This window comes from Strigops habroptila, assembly GCF_004027225.2.
Source record: "Strigops habroptila isolate Jane chromosome 13 unlocalized genomic scaffold, bStrHab1.2.pri S16, whole genome shotgun sequence".
NCBI lineage: Eukaryota > Metazoa > Chordata > Aves > Psittaciformes > Psittacidae > Strigops > Strigops habroptila.
Window position 1 is genome coordinate 8,379,984 of NW_022651054.1, and position 18,152 is coordinate 8,398,135.

Consider the following 18,152-nt stretch of genomic DNA (forward strand, 5'->3'; position numbering starts at 1 on the left):
AGTCAGCCGTCGCCAGCGGCACAGGCTCGACAGCCAGGACGCGCGGGAGTCCCGCTGAGGTGCCTCAGCCCGAGGGACTGGAAGGGCTCAGCTGGGCCGGACGCCCCCCGAGGCTTCGCTCCGGGCCCCGGCCGGGTTCCTGTTCCCCCGGCTCCGCGCCGCCCGCGGCTCCGGAGACTCCATTCATTGGCACGGCCGCGGCCTCCCGGCTCTGCGGTGCCCCCCGCTCCGGGGTGGCGGGACCCGCTCCGCCTCAGCGCCGCCGCGCCCCGCGCTCGCCTCATGGCGGCGCCTCCCGCCCCCCCCAGCCCCTCTGTGGGGAGGGGGAGGGAACCCTTCCCCGCCGCACTGGCCAGCGGGTCCTGGAAGGAGCAAAGCAGCCCCCCTCTTATCGCCAGCCCGCCCGCGGCTTTTCACAGGTTGGCGCTGCCTGGGCACCACCGTACACCGGCATGGCAGGAGAAAGGAGCGAGCCCCAGCAGTCGGTAGAAACCACCGAGCCGCGGCGCCGCCGTTTGTTCATTAGCTGCCAGGACCTGGTGCGAGGGGGCGGAGCGCGCCGAGCCGGGGGAGGGGAGGCAAGATGGCGGTGGCGGTGGCGCTGAGGTTGAGGTGAGACGCCGCGACCGTCCGGCCCCACCAGAACCTGCCGCCCGGGCCGCCCCAGCGCCGCGCCGTCGGTAAGGGCAGGGGGCCCGGCGGGGCGGCGCGGGAGGGCGGCGAGGCCTGGGGGCGCAGCGGGGCCTAGTGCCTCCGCTGTGAGGAGGAGGAGGAGGAGGAGGAGGAGGGGGAAGAGGCGGGGGCCCCGGCCATCCCTTCCTCCTCCCTCATCACCGGGGAGAGAACCGCTCTCGTCCCCGGGGGGAGGGCGCTGGAGCCGGGGGGGTTCCGTGGGGGAGCCGCCGGGGCTGGGGAGGTGGGCGGATCAGGTGTGGGCTGGGGCGGGGGTGCCTGGTGCCCCCGAGGTTTGTTCTCCGTTTGCGCTGTTTGTGTGCGGGAAGGTCCGGAGGGGACCTGAGGCGGCCGTGAGGGATGGCCCTTGAGGGGAAGTTTTTAGAGAAATCCCAGAGCATCGGTGTGTTGGGCGTTCATCCCTGTCCTGTAGGTAGGAAAAGTGCAAGTTAAAAACAAAATAAAATAATAATAGTAAAAAAGGGGGCAGTTCTTCAAAATCGGCCACTTGGATGCTCGGCCAGGAGTGCGTTAGTTCCTGAAGATGTCCTGCCGTCCGAGCAGCGTTGGAGGTGCGTCGCGGCTGCCTGCTCCATCCAGCCCCACGTTGAGATTGTCAGTAGTGAGGAGTTGTTGCTGATGCTGACACTGAATTATCCATATAGGACCTGTAAACATCCCCAGCTTCTGTCATCCCTGCTGAAGGGCACAATGGAAGTGGCTTTTTCTAGAATTATTCTTACTTGATGGTAAAGAACTTTGTACTTACTGATCTTTCTGTACTTAAAAATCTGTGGATATCAAGTGCGTTGCAGTTTGACAGGATTCTAGATGGATGTATGTGCTGTTAGTGTCAGACAGGCTCAAGTAAGTAAGTAGGTAGTCTGAACAATCTATTATCCAAAACCTGTTTCTTCTTGTTTCACAGATATAGTCTTAACAAGCATATTACCTTTTCATGACTGTAAATATTGATGTGACCTAAGACAACTTACTACAATGAGAAGGGGATGTCTCATTCTGAAGACTTGCTTTTGTGGCAGTGTTCTTGTATTAAGCAGTATTTTTAGGTACAGCGCTGTAGTTATGAACTGCTAGAGCTCAGGTAGGGATTTTTATCCTAGGCAGTATGATTTGAGGGGAAAAAACCCTGGTGCTATTACAAAAAACCCCATTACTATTGTAGGATGACCATGGGCAGAGCATAAGTGCCTGAAAAAGTGGACACAGTGTTAATCTCACTGCACATGAGGACTGTGCAGATCTGTTGCAGTTTTGCACTGGAATTATATTCAGCAGAATGTTGTTATTCCTGATTAACTAAACAACCTTGACATTTGGAAAAGAAGTATGTAATATCTGAAGTGGATTTCTAGTTAGCTGAAGCCTAGCGTTTTGTGTTGGGGCATGAAAGACCTTCGTGCTTATCCCAAGGACTTGTAAGTTGAGAGGAAATAAGCCAACTACAGTGACCCTTTTTGCGAAAGCATGGTTAATTTTTCTTGACATCACTTTTCTTTGTAATATAGTATAGGCTGCTAAGGAAAAAAGTTCAGCTGTGCTTTATATGCAGTATAATTTGCTTATTTGAAATATACTGTTTGATATCGGTCACTAAAATAGCTAAACTTGTTACTGAAACACGGGAAAGAGAGTGGAATCTTCTTTCTAGGAGTTACAATGTGCATTTCTTAGGGGGTGGAGAGGATGTTACAAGTGTTTGCTTCCACAAGTGTTACTTCTCTCCAGCTTATTAGTTATTGTACCCATCAATTAAAAGTAACTCTCCAGGTCAAAATTACATGCACAAAACCAGAGTATATCGACTTTCCTACACTGTTGCCGATTTATTTTAAATATACTTTATTTCGTGCAACCACTCATTTTAGTTGCTAGTTTTGTTGTGCTCTAAAGGGATCTAGAACACTCTTTCAAAAACTGTGATAAAAGTAGGAATAGGCTCTAAAGCTTCCTTTCAATTTCCCCCCTATAGTTTCCTTCCACAGTTCTTGTGGTTCTCTAAGTGCATCTTCTAAGTTATTTTATTTCTCAGTTACAGCATGAGTGAGAGATGCTCACAGGGAGGGGAAGCTGATTCTGCTTCAACTACTGTTAAATGCATAAAATCAAATAAATAAAAAAGCCCCTTCTGTATTACAGAACAGTATTTTCTTTTTTCTCTTTATTATGTTCTTAGTAGTGGCATTTCACTCTTGGAGCTCTCAGCCAAAGTTTTGGTGAAATATTTTATTCCTCTTCTTTTATATTTGCCTACAAAATGGTTTCAATGAAGGTTTACTTGCATGGTCAAAAATACTTTTTGGAGTTCTAGTGTGCTTAGCTACTTATATTTAAGATTTTTAATAGTTGTTTAAACTGGAAGGGATCTGTGCCTCATGCAGGTGCACTGCAACAGAGGACAATCTTGAGAACAGACTAGTAACCAGACAGTGGTTTCAGAATGCAAACAAATGTTTCCTGGATGCCAGTCTTGAACTCCTCAAGTCATTTATGTTTTTTAGTCAAATCTGAATGAGTGGTTCAGATAACAAGCTAGTAAGTGAACGTATTACCTTGTCTCTCTACTGTTACAGTTACAGATAAAAATTCTGACCTGTGCAGGACTGCTGTCTGTAAATATTTACTTTGTGCTACTTCTAAAATATACAAATAGCCAGGAACGTGCCGAATGTATCTTCCATTTTAGTTTCTCTCTCCCTCAATGATTTGCTAACCTAGTTGATTGTATGATTCTATTCTATGATTCTAATGATGTTTTGTGATGTTCCCTTACTCTTCCATTCTAGTTCAGTGTTTATCCACCATCTGTTAAATGACAACTGCAGTCTGGGCCTACTGGAGCTTAAGTTTAGTGAGTTGGTGTGCATACAGAAAGCTCAGTCTTACTTTGGAGCTATGTTTCTTCCCAGTATCCTAAGAGAGATTTCTATGTCCTTGAATAGATTCACTTTTAAACCAAGTGTAACGTTGCCACTCACTGATTTGATATGCAGTTTTTTAATTCAGGCTTAAGGAGGATGTTGATCTGTGTGGTTTTGAAGAGAGCGACTTTATCTGCTTATGATTACAAAGGGTATTACAAGATTAACATACTGTATTGGTACAAAGATGCATCATCCATCTCCGAAAAATCCTATTGTTCATAACTCTCAGCAGGAAAAAAAAAAATAAAATCAGAAATTAAATTTTTGTCGTAACAGCTTACCTGGACAAACTTGTCCAGGATTTAAAAAATCTGTGTGTGTTGAGTGACAAGACTTGGATAAAACTGAAAATGAAAACACATTCACAAAGATGACGAGGGAAAGAACACCTATAAATGAGAAAGGATGAGGTAAACTATAAAATACACTTTTCCTGTAATACCTTCTCTTGTGCCATACATTCACGTGCACTGTATGCCGTGCTGCAGGGGAAGTGCATTTGGCTAGCTCTTTTCATGAAGTCAGAGGCAGGTTTGTCCTGGGAAGAGTTGAAAACAGCCACAGTAGCGTTCCCTGGCTGCAGGGCACAGGCCACACGCTCCATGTGGAAGGTCTGGTTGGGTTCCTGGGCAGAACCTGGGGCTGCTTTGAAAAGCAGATTCTTTCCTAGATGGATTAGAATGCATTCATGTTTCGAGGAAGATGTCTAACAATCAATTAGGAAACCTACTGATTCCTCTCCTGTTTGTCAATGTTAGAAAGTTAAGCCTGTATAAGTTCATTACAAGTTCAAGTGCTGTTCAGCAAACTGGACAGGTATATTATTACAGTTCAGCTGTGCTCTTCACCTCATTAATAGTAGTTGGGGGGGGGGAGGGAAGGAAGAGGAGGAATTAGTTTAAATCAAAAAAATTGTATGCACTTGGTTATCCATTGTAGAGTTTTGCTTTGGATTCATATTCTTCAACTCTTTTCCTGCTCGTATGCTATATTCCCAAAGCCTTTCTTCACAAATGTAGTCACTTACCTGCTCCATTATAGCTATTATTGGTATAGGTGCTGATGTTTCACTGTGGTCTCAAAGATCAGACTTAGGCATATTTTGAACCTCGAAGTTCTGGGGTTTTCTTTTCACAGATACAAAGGTTTACTTAGAACATTCGTAGTTCAAGATTTCTTCCATTCTTTGCCTTTTTCTGTGACCTAGAGGCTGTTGTTTGAGTCTCAATTGGAGTTACATTTTGTCGCATTCCTTGTGAAGTAGAACATCTCAAACTTAATCATAAATGTAATAACAATAAACTTTGTTTCCAGAAGGCTCTGGTGCATTTCCTGTACGGTATCTAAACTCTAGACTTGATTTTATCTGAACCCAGTCAACTGAGGAGAGAGATGAGGCTAATGCTTGGTTTGTCCTGAAGCCCCGTATGTGGTTTCTCTCATAATACATTGTAGTTTGTCAGTGTGGATTAGTCAAGTTACATTTACTTTTCCACGCCAAAGCTGCTTTAAAAAGCTGCCACTACAGATATGCTTTTGATAATGAATGAACTACAAGAAGAGGTTGGAAACTTAAAACTGTGACCACATAATTTCTTGCATGTTAGATGATGTCAAAAGCAGTTTTACCTGCGGATGGATTAACAGTGGAGGAATAAATTCACATGCAGTAGCTGTTTTTAAAGTGCCTATGCTTTCAGTCCATGAGGGAGAAGCAAAAATTGTTTGGAAAGAATATTTTGTGTAGTGCATGATATATATACATACATATATATGTGTGTGTGTGTACATGAGAAGTTTGAGATCATCGTGGTTATTTCTGATTCATTAAATCATAAATGAAATGGGAGGGAATAGGGGAATTTGAGTAAACCTATGAGTTGTTGGCCACTGATTCATGAGTGAGGATGACTTGCTGAGGAAGGTTGTTGTACTTCTTACCACCACTGTTTGCATAGCATCTCTTGAACCCCTTGCATGCTACAAACTGATGCATTGGAGGATGCTTGGGTTGGTTTCTGTTTCACCTTAGAGATTTGTGGATGGAATTTACATGCTTCAGTTGATGTTTCATAACCAATTGAATTGCCTCTGTGGCAGGGATGGGATCCTTCAAAAGGGGTAAGGTAGATGTCTGGGATTTGGGAACTGCTGCAATTATCTCAGGGAAAAAAGCTGTCTCCCCTTGTGAAGGAGAGACCTTGTCTGTGCAGTGTTTGGGCTTTGTGTTGGACGTTCAATTCTGTAGATTTGGTTTCTTGTCTTTGGATCATGAAAAATTTTTGTGGCGTATGTTAACTGCCTGCTGTATTGAGACAATCAGAAACAAGAATCTGGTGTTGCAGGGAAAACCAAAATGTGTTGTAAATGTCTTCAGGAAATAAGCTATCTAGTTTTCTATGGTATACTTTTAAAACCAGAAAACCTTGTAAGGTTTATCCACTCTATGGTTTAAATCATTGCTCAGTGGTACTTTTAATCAAGTAAATGTCTACATCCTTAATTTCCATTTCTGAATGGAGAACTTCTTCCTACCTCTTTTGGACAGTTTTGGTGTTCCTGTGACCCTCCTTGGCAGAAGAGAGCTGGATAGGCTCCTTCGCTATCACCAGGTGCTATTCCTCAGTAAAATTCAGAAGAGGAGGTTTCCTCCCTCAGGGATTCTGTGTAACCTGGTGTGTTAACATGTTAACTGGTGAGAAGATGCTGAAAATACTCTTACTTGAAATGTATGTACTCAGCACCCCTCTTTTTTGTGAGGCAACTGGGTAGCTGATCAGAAGCTTCCTAAGATGCTGATGTAGTCTTAGTTTTCCCTTTTACGATCCCTCATATAATATAGCAAAGTTGTGTATAGCCTGGGTCTTGATATCATGTATTAGCAACTTTTCTTTAAGATCGGAAATTACAGGAGAGATTAAAATAGAATTTCCTGGAGTATCTTGTCAACTGAATTTGATCGACCCCATTTTGGTGGAGCACAAATTCTATTTGTATTTGTAGTTACCTAGCTCGAGAGAGAGAGAGAAACTGTTATTTAAAGATGAAGTATAACAATGTGATCCTGAGATTTGGCAGCAGTTTGGTTGTAAATTGCATATGCAAGCGTGAAACCAAAATTCACCTTTTGGAATGGGAATAAAAATCGTTTTGAAGTACTCTTCTAAAACTTACTTAATATTTAATGTTCCAAAAGCTATTACTTAAGTGCTCAAAGGAGCTGGTAGTCTGTGATGGAAAATCTTTTTCTATTAAAATTCGAAATAGAAAATCCTATGTTAATTTTTCATCTCTCTTGATGCAGATGGAAAAGTCTTGCTAGTGTAGAGTAAATGTGACATCTTGAATTGACGGCTGTAATGCTCCTTGACTTCTGTCACGTCTGTAATTGCCTGAATTAAAGTATACCATGCTTCCATGTCATGTAGAATATGTCAGACACTGTATAGCATAATTGTGAGTTAATGCTTTGGATGTTCAGAAAGAAGATGATATTGTATGTTAGTGGAAATTTCAGGGTGTGAGAAGGGTCAAATTCAGATGTTTGGGCTTTTCTTAGCATCTTTTGTCATATACCCCCATTGCTGTATTTCTGGTTTGAATCATATGACGTTAATAATTAATGGAGAGGATGTTATTTAGTGTTGCTAGTAAAACACGGCCTTATAGAGGTTATTTTCTTAACTGTATTTCTAGCAGGGATAGAAATAGCAATTTTTACGTCAATAACCTTGTGAGTAGAGGGGGTGCAACAAAGTGAGATTAAAGTTCTCAGGCATTTATGGTATATTTTAAATGTCTGCCACAGAAGAAGAAAAAGCATTTGCATATGTGGAGTTGCAATGGAAAATTCAGCAGTTAGTTCTCAATTTGGAGAAAATATGTTCATTGTTTCAATTCATTCTACTAGCATATGCCCATGTACTTTGACTATGAGCTTCAGAGTATTCTGCAACATAAAACTGAGTGGAAAAAGATTAAAGAAAGTGTGGAAAAGGTCCTGAGCTATGAGGCTGATGCAAAAACTGGAAGCACAGTATTCTGGAATGTGTTTAAATAGCCATTACTTAAATTGTCTTTAATTTCACTGTTGACCTATTATCATTTTTTGCTTGTAGCATGCTAAGAATCTTTCATCTTTTGGGGGATATGCCCGGCAGATTTTCATACTTACAAGCACACCTGTAAGCTGGGATATTGTAGCTGGAATACACTTCCTTCAGTTCTTGTTTTAAAGCACAAAATTATCTTAAATCTCTTCAGACATCAGCCTCCTGGTAGCTTCTTGAATGAAAACCCTTTCTCTTTTAGGATTGTCCTAGCTAATGATCCTGTAGCTGGTTTTCTTACCATCCCATCCCATTCCACAATACTTTGCAGAGCTTTGAATAATCAGACTTGAAGGGTTAACATAGATCAGTTTGAACCCAAACTTACTTTCTTTGTCACTACATTTCTTCATTGTTTTTCTAAGTAACTATCATATGACTGTGCTGATAAATAAGGCAGGGGCTGAAGGATGAATAACTGCTGCTGAAGGGTCTAGTTTTAGTTAGGCTTTTTTAGTTAAGACTTCAGACTGTTAGGCCAGTCCTAGCTTGTAATGGTGCCGTTTAATGTTCTGAGCATTGGAGCTTTTAGATGGCAATACGTAGCCTTTTACTGTGTCTGATAGTTTGAGTAAATAACTTTTTATATGGAGGTTGGACCCATTAAGGTATTTTTAGGAATGGGTCAGAAGTGTACTTGTTTTTTTTTTTTTCCTTGTGTATGGCATATCCCCAAGATGCAAATTTGATGGTGTTGCTGGAATGTTTGAACAGATTTATGGTTATCTGACAAAATAAGAATGCAACGAGGAAGATTTGTTTTGCAAATCTAGCAATATATTTGAAAGGTTTCTAGTTACGTGATTCTCAACTTGTAGTTTTGTCTTGCTCTATGTGAGTTGGAAAGTTGCGTTGTGAAGGTACAGATACAGGTCTATAAATCATGAAATCTAGTTATTTTAGTTTGATAAGTTGGTCCTTAAATACGGCCTGGTTTGGGGTTGGTTTTTTTTCCATGAGATTGTTTCACTGCACAGAAAGAATTATTCGCAAGTGTTGTTATCAGGCTTTGGATAGAGCCTCGCTACCCACTGCTGAAACAGCCCCTTCACTCTTCATTTTCTCACCAGAGTAAACTTTGAATAAATATCCCTGAATTAATTTTGTGATACATTGTGGATCCTCCGCATATGGCAGAGCCTTCCTCGTTCTGCCGTAGGTTAGTTACATCACAGCTCAATTTACTGAGTTAAAAACAAAATCCCCCAACTCGCTTTAAGCCTTATATGACTGTAATCTAATTCTTTGCACTCTTTATATCGCACTCAGTTTGCTCAAAAACAAGAGGAGGAAAATTCCCAAAAGGATGTGAAATTTAATTAGCAAATGTTGGTTAAGTACTTCAAGATGGCTTGAAAATTACTCCAAATGCAAAAGTGGTGGCTTGTTTCATAAATGAGAAGAAAAAATGAGCTTACACATGAGACTGGCTGTTTATCCGTGAAGGTGAATGGAAGAGGAGGAGATGGGGTATTCCAGCAAGTGGGGCCGTGGTTCCACAAGCAGCGAGTAGGTGGCTCCACAATCCATCTGGCCTCTTGACTCCTTCCCTTCTGCTGGCATAAACATGTGTGTGGGCATGCATTGAAGGGTTTGGGGGAACTGGCCTGCTAAAAATAATCACAGGTTTTAACCTGCTGCATTTTCCCAAGTGAAGAACTGCTTTTCTCAGGCAGTGCTTAGCTTGTGCCTGCTTAAAGTGCTGCAAGACTTTGAGTCTTATTTCTGATTCAGTCATAGACTATTTCCTGTGTCGTCTTTGGTAGATTTCTTAACCTTTCTGTGACTTGTTTTCCCATGTGTCTACTGAAGTTAGTATGAACTTCTGCTTCTTTCTGAAGCATTTTGAGATCGGGAGATCAAGAGATATTGTTCAAATTAGTATTGCATTATAGAAATCAGATCTGAAATTACACTATGACTGCTGCCAGTGTAATATCCAGTTCTAAATTATTTGTAACTTACTCAAAATTCTCCACATGTGACAAATGCAAGTGCAAACAGTAGCTTTTAAGGGGAAGTCTGAATCGGATCTGTTCAAGTAGTTTGAGCTGGCCAAAGAGAAAAATATCATCATACATTTAGAAATAAACATTGTTAAATCATTTCCTTGCCCGAGAAGCTCAAATTAACACAGGGCTGAGTATCTCCTCATGGTTCCTGGAACTGGTACTTGTTACTGCTTTTTCTCAGCTAAGTATCTTCAGATGTAACAGTTTCTGTTTTGACTCTTTGCTCATATATATATGTGTGTATATATATGCTTCTCATATATATATATATTAATATTATCTGTTTGGTACTACTGGGTTTTCCCATCCCTTATATGTTTTACCACAGAGCCTGGGAATGTGGGAATGTCACTGAAATGGGACACTAAAGCAGAATGAACTGAGTTCTGAGGTCCAAACCAAGAAATATTTCTTTCTGTCCCTTCTAATTGTCAGCAAGACAGACAATTTGCCAGCCTCGTTGGCAGCTGTATGAAAGTATTCATGACCTGACTTTATCTTTGTGAGTCAGTAAAGGCAAAATTCCAAAGTCTATAACAGCTCTTGTTTATATGAGAAACCCCTCAAATTTGCAGAATAACATGAAAAGCTAGGAAAATACTTGTCTGAAAAATAGACTCTTGCTGTCATTGACTGAGCAGAGTTGGAAGCTGATTTCTTGTATTGTGGTTTTGTCAAGGGGGCTGAAAATGAAGATGAGCAGCCTCTGTTCCAGCAGAGAAGAGGAAACCAGTGGAAGGATTGGAGAGGCAGAGAGAGTTAATAGCGAGGAGCTTTAAAGGAGGATTCTGACTGGATTTGAGTAGAGCAAGACAAGGTTTGTCATGACTAATGGAAGGATACAGCAGTGAGGAAAGCCCCAATGAGGTTGTTTACAGTCTACATGCACACTTAGAATTTTATGCAAAAAGACTGCTGTATTAAAACATAATCTGAACGTATGGAACTTGGAGCTATTACAGCAGGAAGCTGGCATTGCCTTCACTGACCAGGAAATAGGCTGATGAAGAATAATCTGTGTCTGCCGGATGCATGCGCGCAGATGCTGAAGAGACAGGAACATGCTTTTAGCTGATAGGTCATAAGGTTTTCTGCAGAGAAAGAAGAGTTAAAGTCAAGTACTTAGATCCACATTTGCAGAATTAAGGTAGCAAGACAGGGAGAAATGAGCAGTATTGGTGGTAATTCTTTTGGCAAATATTGGCAAAAACTCCCCATTCCCCATAATATGGCAGAGTGTAAACAGGCTCATAATATAGGAGACTGGGAGATAAGATGGGGTCTGCAGGTCATGTAAAGAGGTCAAATTAGGAAAAGGTGCAGATACATGTAAATGTAATGAGAGAAGGAGGCTTAGAGGGAAGAAATATTGTACTTTAATGTCATCTTACACGTTGTTGTACTACAGTGCTGATTTTGTCTTGAAAGAATTGAGATCCTACGCAGAATCCCCATGCTTTAGGTTTCCCCCACGCACACACACCTTGTAATTGCCAGTGTGTAACCATGTATTTTCCTCTACTGTTACCCTTATCTCTTCCTGCTGTTGTGTCGGTTCCCTTGGGGAGGAACAAGAATGCACCCCCACCATTGATAACCTAATTTTTGCTTTTTCGTTTTCTCTCTTCGCTTCTCACCTCTCTTATTGACTGCAATAGAACCTCTAATGCTGTTTCTGTTGCCTTCTTCTGTTGGCAGCTTTTCTCTGTTTCACCTTTTTTAATTTTTATTATGGTGCTATGACCATGATGCTGGTTGCAGTTCCCAGCAGGAAGGCCATTGGGCTGAAAGCTTTCATATGTGTTGTGTGAAACTTGTAGGTTATGAGATGGGGGTTTGGCTTAACATTGGTGGATGGATGAAGGATGTTAGTGCTTGTGTGCCAGGTTCCCCTCCTCCCCCTCATCTTTCCATGTCTAGCATGGAGTCTGGAGAGATGGTCAGGACTTCTAATTGCTGTTGCTTGTGAAAGTTTCTTATATTGGTGGAGATTTCAAGACTAACAGTCCTAACACCAACCTAACGATCTATACACTCATGTTCGTGTGAATGGAGAAATGGCCTTTATAGCATCATACAGAGTGAGTGTGGATTGAACTTTCAGCACTTGGGTTAATGATCAACTTTTGGATTTGACTGAATATTGGAAAAATAAGAAGATGTCACCTGACAGAGAGAAACTAAAAAGGACTTTGAATCATGCAGTAGTTGGCCTATATTTGTGTGTGATTTTCAAGTGGTTGCTCACCTGATCCGCTCTGCATCCCCAGATTATTCAGATCTATCTGACTGTGGCCAGCATGTCAGGGAAGAGAATAAGAACAGGAGGAGTATTTATTGATACTTTCCCACAATCTGGTGTACATTTTTGGCTCCCTGTGCCTCACAATGGGTATCAAAGAACTAGAGAAGCTTTTGAAGTGGCTGACAAGGAACAACCAAGTCGACTAGGATTCCTCAGCATGGAAAAGATAGAGCTGAGGGATATGATATTGTCTATGAAATTGTGTGTGCAATGTGGCAAATAAGAATATGAAATAGATGTTTGGTGTGTTGCAATAAAGGAACGTAGCAGGTCCAGAGCAAACAAAAGCTGATAGTTTCTCATGTGAAGTGCTGCTAAACTGTAGAAGTTCTTGCAACAACCAGTTGTGAATGTTGAGAGTTCATACTAATGCAGAAAATGGCTGGACAAACCAATGGAAGAGAAAGCCATTGAGAAATCTTAAACAGAAAGGCTCTGACTCAAGGAATCCCTGAGCCAGAAGCTGCTGCTTGGGTTGCCACCAGAAGGCTGGAGTTTGTTGGGAAGGCACTGGTACATGCTTCTTAAATGCCTGCTCCTGGCCACTGTCGGTCACAGCATATTGAACTAAAGGAGCTTTGTTCAGATCCAGTATTACTGTCTTTATTCCTCACTAAAGTTTTTAAGGTGTAGGAGATGAACATATCCTTATACACATATCCTTATATACACTATATATAGTGGCATATATACACTCTATATATGGCAGCTGCATATGTATATAAAATCCAGTTAGTCATCTTCCACATATTTATGAAGACTGCATATGAAGCTGGTGAGGTGGCACAACTTAGGGCATCAGCAATTCACCAAACTAAGATTTGTACATTTATAACCTTCAGTTGTTTGAGCACCCTTATACCATGGAGCCAGCAGTTCATTTAATAATAGATGTTCAGCAGGCTGTGATGGGAGTAGTTTACCACATTAGTAAACATTTGATTGAGCTGGCAGTTAGCTCTATGCCATAGTTCCACATGGACTTTCACAGAAATTAAGAGAGAAAAATCAAAGGTTTTCTTTTTGCTGTACATTGGACTTTCTGAGTGTTCAGGTACTATAGCTTGCAACTAACTCTCACAATGTATGTTAACTAAAACTGCTTGCTTTCTGATGCTGTTTCCTGATTAAATGGAAACCATATGACTCAGACCTATTAGACCATCACATAGTTGGTAAAGATGTACTTTAATGAATGCAGTATGAATGATGAAGCATAATAAATGTTAATGGTGAAGAATTCTATGTTAGAACTTGTCGCTTAGATATAAATTACAGGTACTATAATAGATATATAGTACTGTAAATCACAGAACTAGTGATCTGTAGTACTGGTTTGAAACAGAAACTGCAGTTTTTTCTTAGATTTTTCATATCTGAAAATTAGGTGTAAAATGTAAATCTAGATTTGTCTCATCATTCTGATAGTTCAGTGTGTAACTATCTTCCTTTGTTTGATGGAGACGTGGCGGGGGAAATCCCAACCGGAAGAGGAATGATAAACTTTAAGATCTGTTTGCGTAGCTCGCTGTGTCTGATCCTTTCCTGAGCTGATTTTGTCTATTGATTTTTAATGGAAAATGCAGTTCAGAAGTACAACTTCACATGTGGTGGTTGTGAAAGGCTGCAGATGAATGCGCTTTGAAATGAAGCAATCTAGGCAGGGATCAACAGTTACTTCATATAAAAGTCTGATATGTCTGCTGTGCTCTGGACCAGAGTTTGAGAATTTGCTACAGGTCTGATAGAATCCTGTATGTAAGACCTAAGCTTCTAAGGGTTATGTCTTTTGAGCTATCGGGGAGAAATATCTTGTGGTTTTTATGTATATATATATAATGTCTTACTCTCTTCCTTAGACCCATAACTTACCCACTCAAAGCCTAATGGGTGCAGCGTTTAATCAATATCTTCTGATCTTCAGCAGCTGAAACAATACACAGTTTCATAGATACTTGGAGTTAGTGAAGTTGTCTGGATATTTTCAGTCTTTAAAATTCTTCTCCAGATCAGTATGCATTGCAGTGTTCACTGTTAATCTGTAGCTGGAGAATACAATAGAGGCAAAGCAGCCATCAAATGTTAACTAAGCAAGATTGTTGTAAGGCTTCATAGTATATTCAGTTTCTGGTATCCTATGTGAGACAAACTGTGGTGTCAGTCGAAAGTGTTGCGTTTTTCTCTTTGTGACTGCCTTTTTTTATAAACTACTTCTGTAAAGCTGCTCTTAGATGGTTATAGTATTTTAGGGCCTGACTAATACACTGTGGTGTAATAAACTGTAGGCGGCATTGAGTAGAGGAACCCTAAGATTACCTGAATCTGAAAGTAAGAAACAGTTCATAGAATCCAAACACTCTGTAGAAGAAATGAAAGTTAACTTCATGTTGTGCTAAAGAAATTTACTGTAAATAAAGAGTCCATCTATAGACTATTATATCCTCTCTAACATTTATTTTAAGTAACCTACTCGCCTTTTAAAATCCTCCTAATTCATCTGGTAAGGTAAATGATGTATTCCAACAGTATAATCTTCAAGCAGACAATGCTGACATGCCTCATTTTGAGCCCATTTAAGACCCGTTAGCATGTTTCAGACTAGAGTAACCTGTTAAATAAATACATCAGGAAAAAGCTTTTACTGGTAATGGTTGTTTTGCTTAGGTGACTATGGCTGTAATGTATTGTGAGTACATCTGGTACTTGGGTGCTTATCAGTGATCTTTTTTCCTTTAGGCGGTTTCCTAGAAACATGATTGCTTGCTGGTCTTGATCTCACAGCTTTGTGAAGACTTCTTCTCTGATAATGTCAAGTTCAGGCTACCCTCCTAACCAAGGAGCATTCAGCACAGAACAGAGTCGTTATCCTACTCACTCTGTCCAGTACACCTTCCCTAGCACCCGGCACCAGCAGGTAAGGAGACATGAGCCTTACAAATCTAACAAGAGTATGATTCAGGTGCTTGCTGTGCCAAATGGGATGTATTTTGTTTCTTTTTTAAACCAATGTAATAAAAGTCGTTCGCATTTGAAAACAGTGGAGTTGCAGACCAAATGCCCTGCTGAGGAGAACTGCCAGTGTTGCTTAGGTAGATAGTTGTGGGATGGGGGGTGGCTTGGTTTGCCCTTCTTTTTTTTGCTGAAAGCACTGCTTTTTGCTTCTTTAAGATTATATATGTATCTGCTTTTTTACTTGTTTGTTTTTATGTTGGGTTTTTTTTCTTTAGTGTCAGAAATCCGAGTTTTATAATTCTAGACCTTTATCACAGGGAATTAATATAAACTTCCTGGTTTTATCATTGGTTTCTCGTAGTTTGAATAAATTCACTAGGGATTGTGTTCATGAACTTTTGCTGTAGTTTTGCTTTAATTTATTAATGGTTAGTCATCATACTAAATTTGTCCAGTGTTAGTGTGCCTGAGTCCATATTCATTGATAGCAATGAGTTTCCAAGAATGTGTGAATAATCTGCTTGTAGTTAGTGTACATTTAATATGAATGCAGCATTCTGGGTGTAACAAGTCCTTTGAGAGTCTGGGCTCTTGTGGCTTTTGTGGGTACTAAATTTTTATGGGGAATTAATCTCCTATTAGGCCCAGGAGCATTAGAAATGCACCCACAGTCATCTTTCCTCCTATGTAAGGAGTATTGGGCTAGATTCTCTGTAAGCTAAAAGTAGTGCTTTACGTCCTGTAGTGCTTGAATCTGAAGTGTAAAAAGTTGTGTTACACTGGTTTTTTTCTGAAGCAGCTATACCAGTGCTTCCAGCTAGCTGTGTTCTGCTAGCCAGAATTGGGGTAGTGATTTCTAAGAATCTCATGCTTGGTCATTCCTGCTGAGCATTCATTCTGCCATCCCGTGCTCTCTGTGGCATGGTGGGCAATGGAGAGCTAGCTGTTGGCTTTAGAACGGTTCAGGTTTCTCTCAGTTTAATTAAATTCTCCTCCTGCTACGGATACGTAAGATGGTTTCTTCTACTTATATGTTTGCAAAAGGATATTCAAGAATTGGAGCTTTTTGGCAAGTTCCATAGTTACTTTCAGATAATTTGTAAAAACTAAATCTTATGGGTAATGACTTATTGTGTGTCTTGTAGAGCTTCTCTTTGGTTAATGGCAGCTGCATACCATTTTTTAAAGCTAATTTTTGCTTTTGAAGACCCATAGACACAAATAAATTATCTTGTACCTCACTTTGACTATAAATGAAATGTGTCTTGTCTGACTCTTAGTTCTAATTAAGAGTGTCTGATGTAAATATGTTTTGAGGTGATAACAGAAGAAATGGCTTCAGGGTTACTGAAATACATTCTCATTTTACCACTTTGTGGTTGGATGCACAAAATTGATTTGAATGGGTATTTTTCTGCTGCTGACTCATTTGTGTTTTGTTAGAAATTGTTGGGTGAAATTCTTAGCAGAAGTGTTCAGTCTCTTTAAAGTTCATTCAAAACTTAGAACTGCCATTTACAAGCTTTTAGTTTTTGAGCTGGATTAAGGTTTTAGTGATCTGGTCTTGGTCTGTATTTGGTATCTTTGGAAATGATCATGCTGGGACACCAAACTCTTTTGATCCTGTTTTCTGTACCTTTGTTCTTGTTAACATCAGAAGTGTCTTTCATTTAGGAATTTGCAGTTCCCGATTATCGCTCGTCTCACCTGGAAGTCAGTCAGGCAACCCAGCTCCTGCAGCAGCAGCAGCAACAGCAGCAGCAACTTCGGCGCAGGCCTTCTTTGCTTTCCGAATTTCACCCGGGCTCGGACAGGTGAGGATGCTGGTTTTGAAGTATCTGACATGAATCTTCTATGCATCTGTGCTTTCCGTAAAGTTAGTTTCAACTTTTGAATAGAAAGGTTTCTGTGTTTCCCAGTTCTTGTCTTAAGTACTGGACTTCATTATGGTGCTCCGTCGTAGTAGTGTTGGTCTCCTGTGTTTGAGTGTTGTAACTGTTGTGTAATTCCTCAGTCCCTTTGGCTTAACTAATGCATTTATTTCACAGACAGGAAGTGACAGGCTGCTTCACTTTGCCCACACCTCTCCTAACAGCAAACTCCTGAGAATCCAAGTGCACAGCACAAGGTTTTTAATGCGGTTCAGGCCAGAAGTGTGTAGAGTTTGTACCTTTGGATAATTTGATCTTACTGAGTAGAAGCAACAAGTGCAGAGTTGTTAGAGTGAATACTACCTGTCGTACTTTTCTAGATTGGACTTGTTTATTCAACAGATGATATCTGTGTGGCTGGGCAAGTAAGAAACAATAGAGCTAATGGGGTGTTTGAGTTGTAAGAGTTATAAAGCACTGAAATGTGGCAGAAAATGGACTTCTAGGCACAGAGGACTAAATCAGACTGTATGCTCCTGTTGGCAAGACACTTCACAGCTCCATATCATTTGTTTTAAATACCCTTTTTGTCAGTCTCATATACCACTCCTGTCTCTGTAAGTAGCTGCAACTGATCTGGGTCCAGTAGGTTAACTGAGGACAAGTGGAGTGCACAGATACATTGAATCATACGTTCTAACTTAGTTTTAGATTGGTAGTATCTTCTCAGTAAAATGCGTTACTTCATGGTGGATACTGATGAATGTTCAAGTGTACATTAGTATTACTGGAAGGTTGATAGGTTCAAGAAAGTTTTGAGGACATATGAAGCATTTGTTTGACTGTATACCTGAAGAATACTGGAGGTACTCTGAAAATCAAGTTTAGAAATTAAAAACCAACTATAGATCAGGGTAAGATGAATTGGATTGTAGTAAGTTACCAAGAATATGCTGCTGTTTAGGGAAGAGGTTACTATATGGTTTATGCACCTCAATTCTTTAGCATATTAGTATGCTGATGTGCTGTCGTAAGCAAGTATTATTGCTTATAACAAGCTCTTTTTTTACTTAGGCTCTTAGTGAGTATATCTGCTAGGGTCAACTTTATATGCTGGATTACTGCTAGCAGTTTGTTTTGGTTATAACTGAGATACCTAGTTCTGAACAAATACCAGTGATGAATGTTGTTTAAATATTGGTATAGCTTAAAATCTCATTAGAATATTCCCAGAAATAACTTGGTGATAGTGAAACCTGGGGTTTGTGTATTGCCTTTGTCTTTTG

At 40.6% G+C, this 18,152-nt stretch overlaps 1 protein-coding gene across 5 annotated transcripts in view; it reads left to right on the plus strand.

Annotated features, from left to right (window-relative positions):
• The first annotated feature begins 535 nt into the window (after positions 1–535).
• NCOR1 (nuclear receptor corepressor 1) overlaps positions 536–18,152 on the plus strand; it is a 67,313-nt gene continuing 49,696 nt past the window's right edge. For 4 of the 5 annotated variants that reach the window (XM_030472629.1, XM_030472633.1, XM_030472634.1 and 1 more), the window contains exons 1-3: positions 557–680; positions 14,780–14,957; positions 16,670–16,809. In XM_030472629.1, the coding sequence (XP_030328489.1) occupies positions 14,850–14,957; positions 16,670–16,809 (248 nt within the window). In that variant the 5' untranslated portion in view covers positions 557–680; positions 14,780–14,849. Of the gene's footprint in view, positions 681–14,779; positions 14,958–16,669; positions 16,810–18,152 lie in introns of all 5 variants that reach the window. The other variant, XM_030472630.1, reaches the window with a different exon arrangement.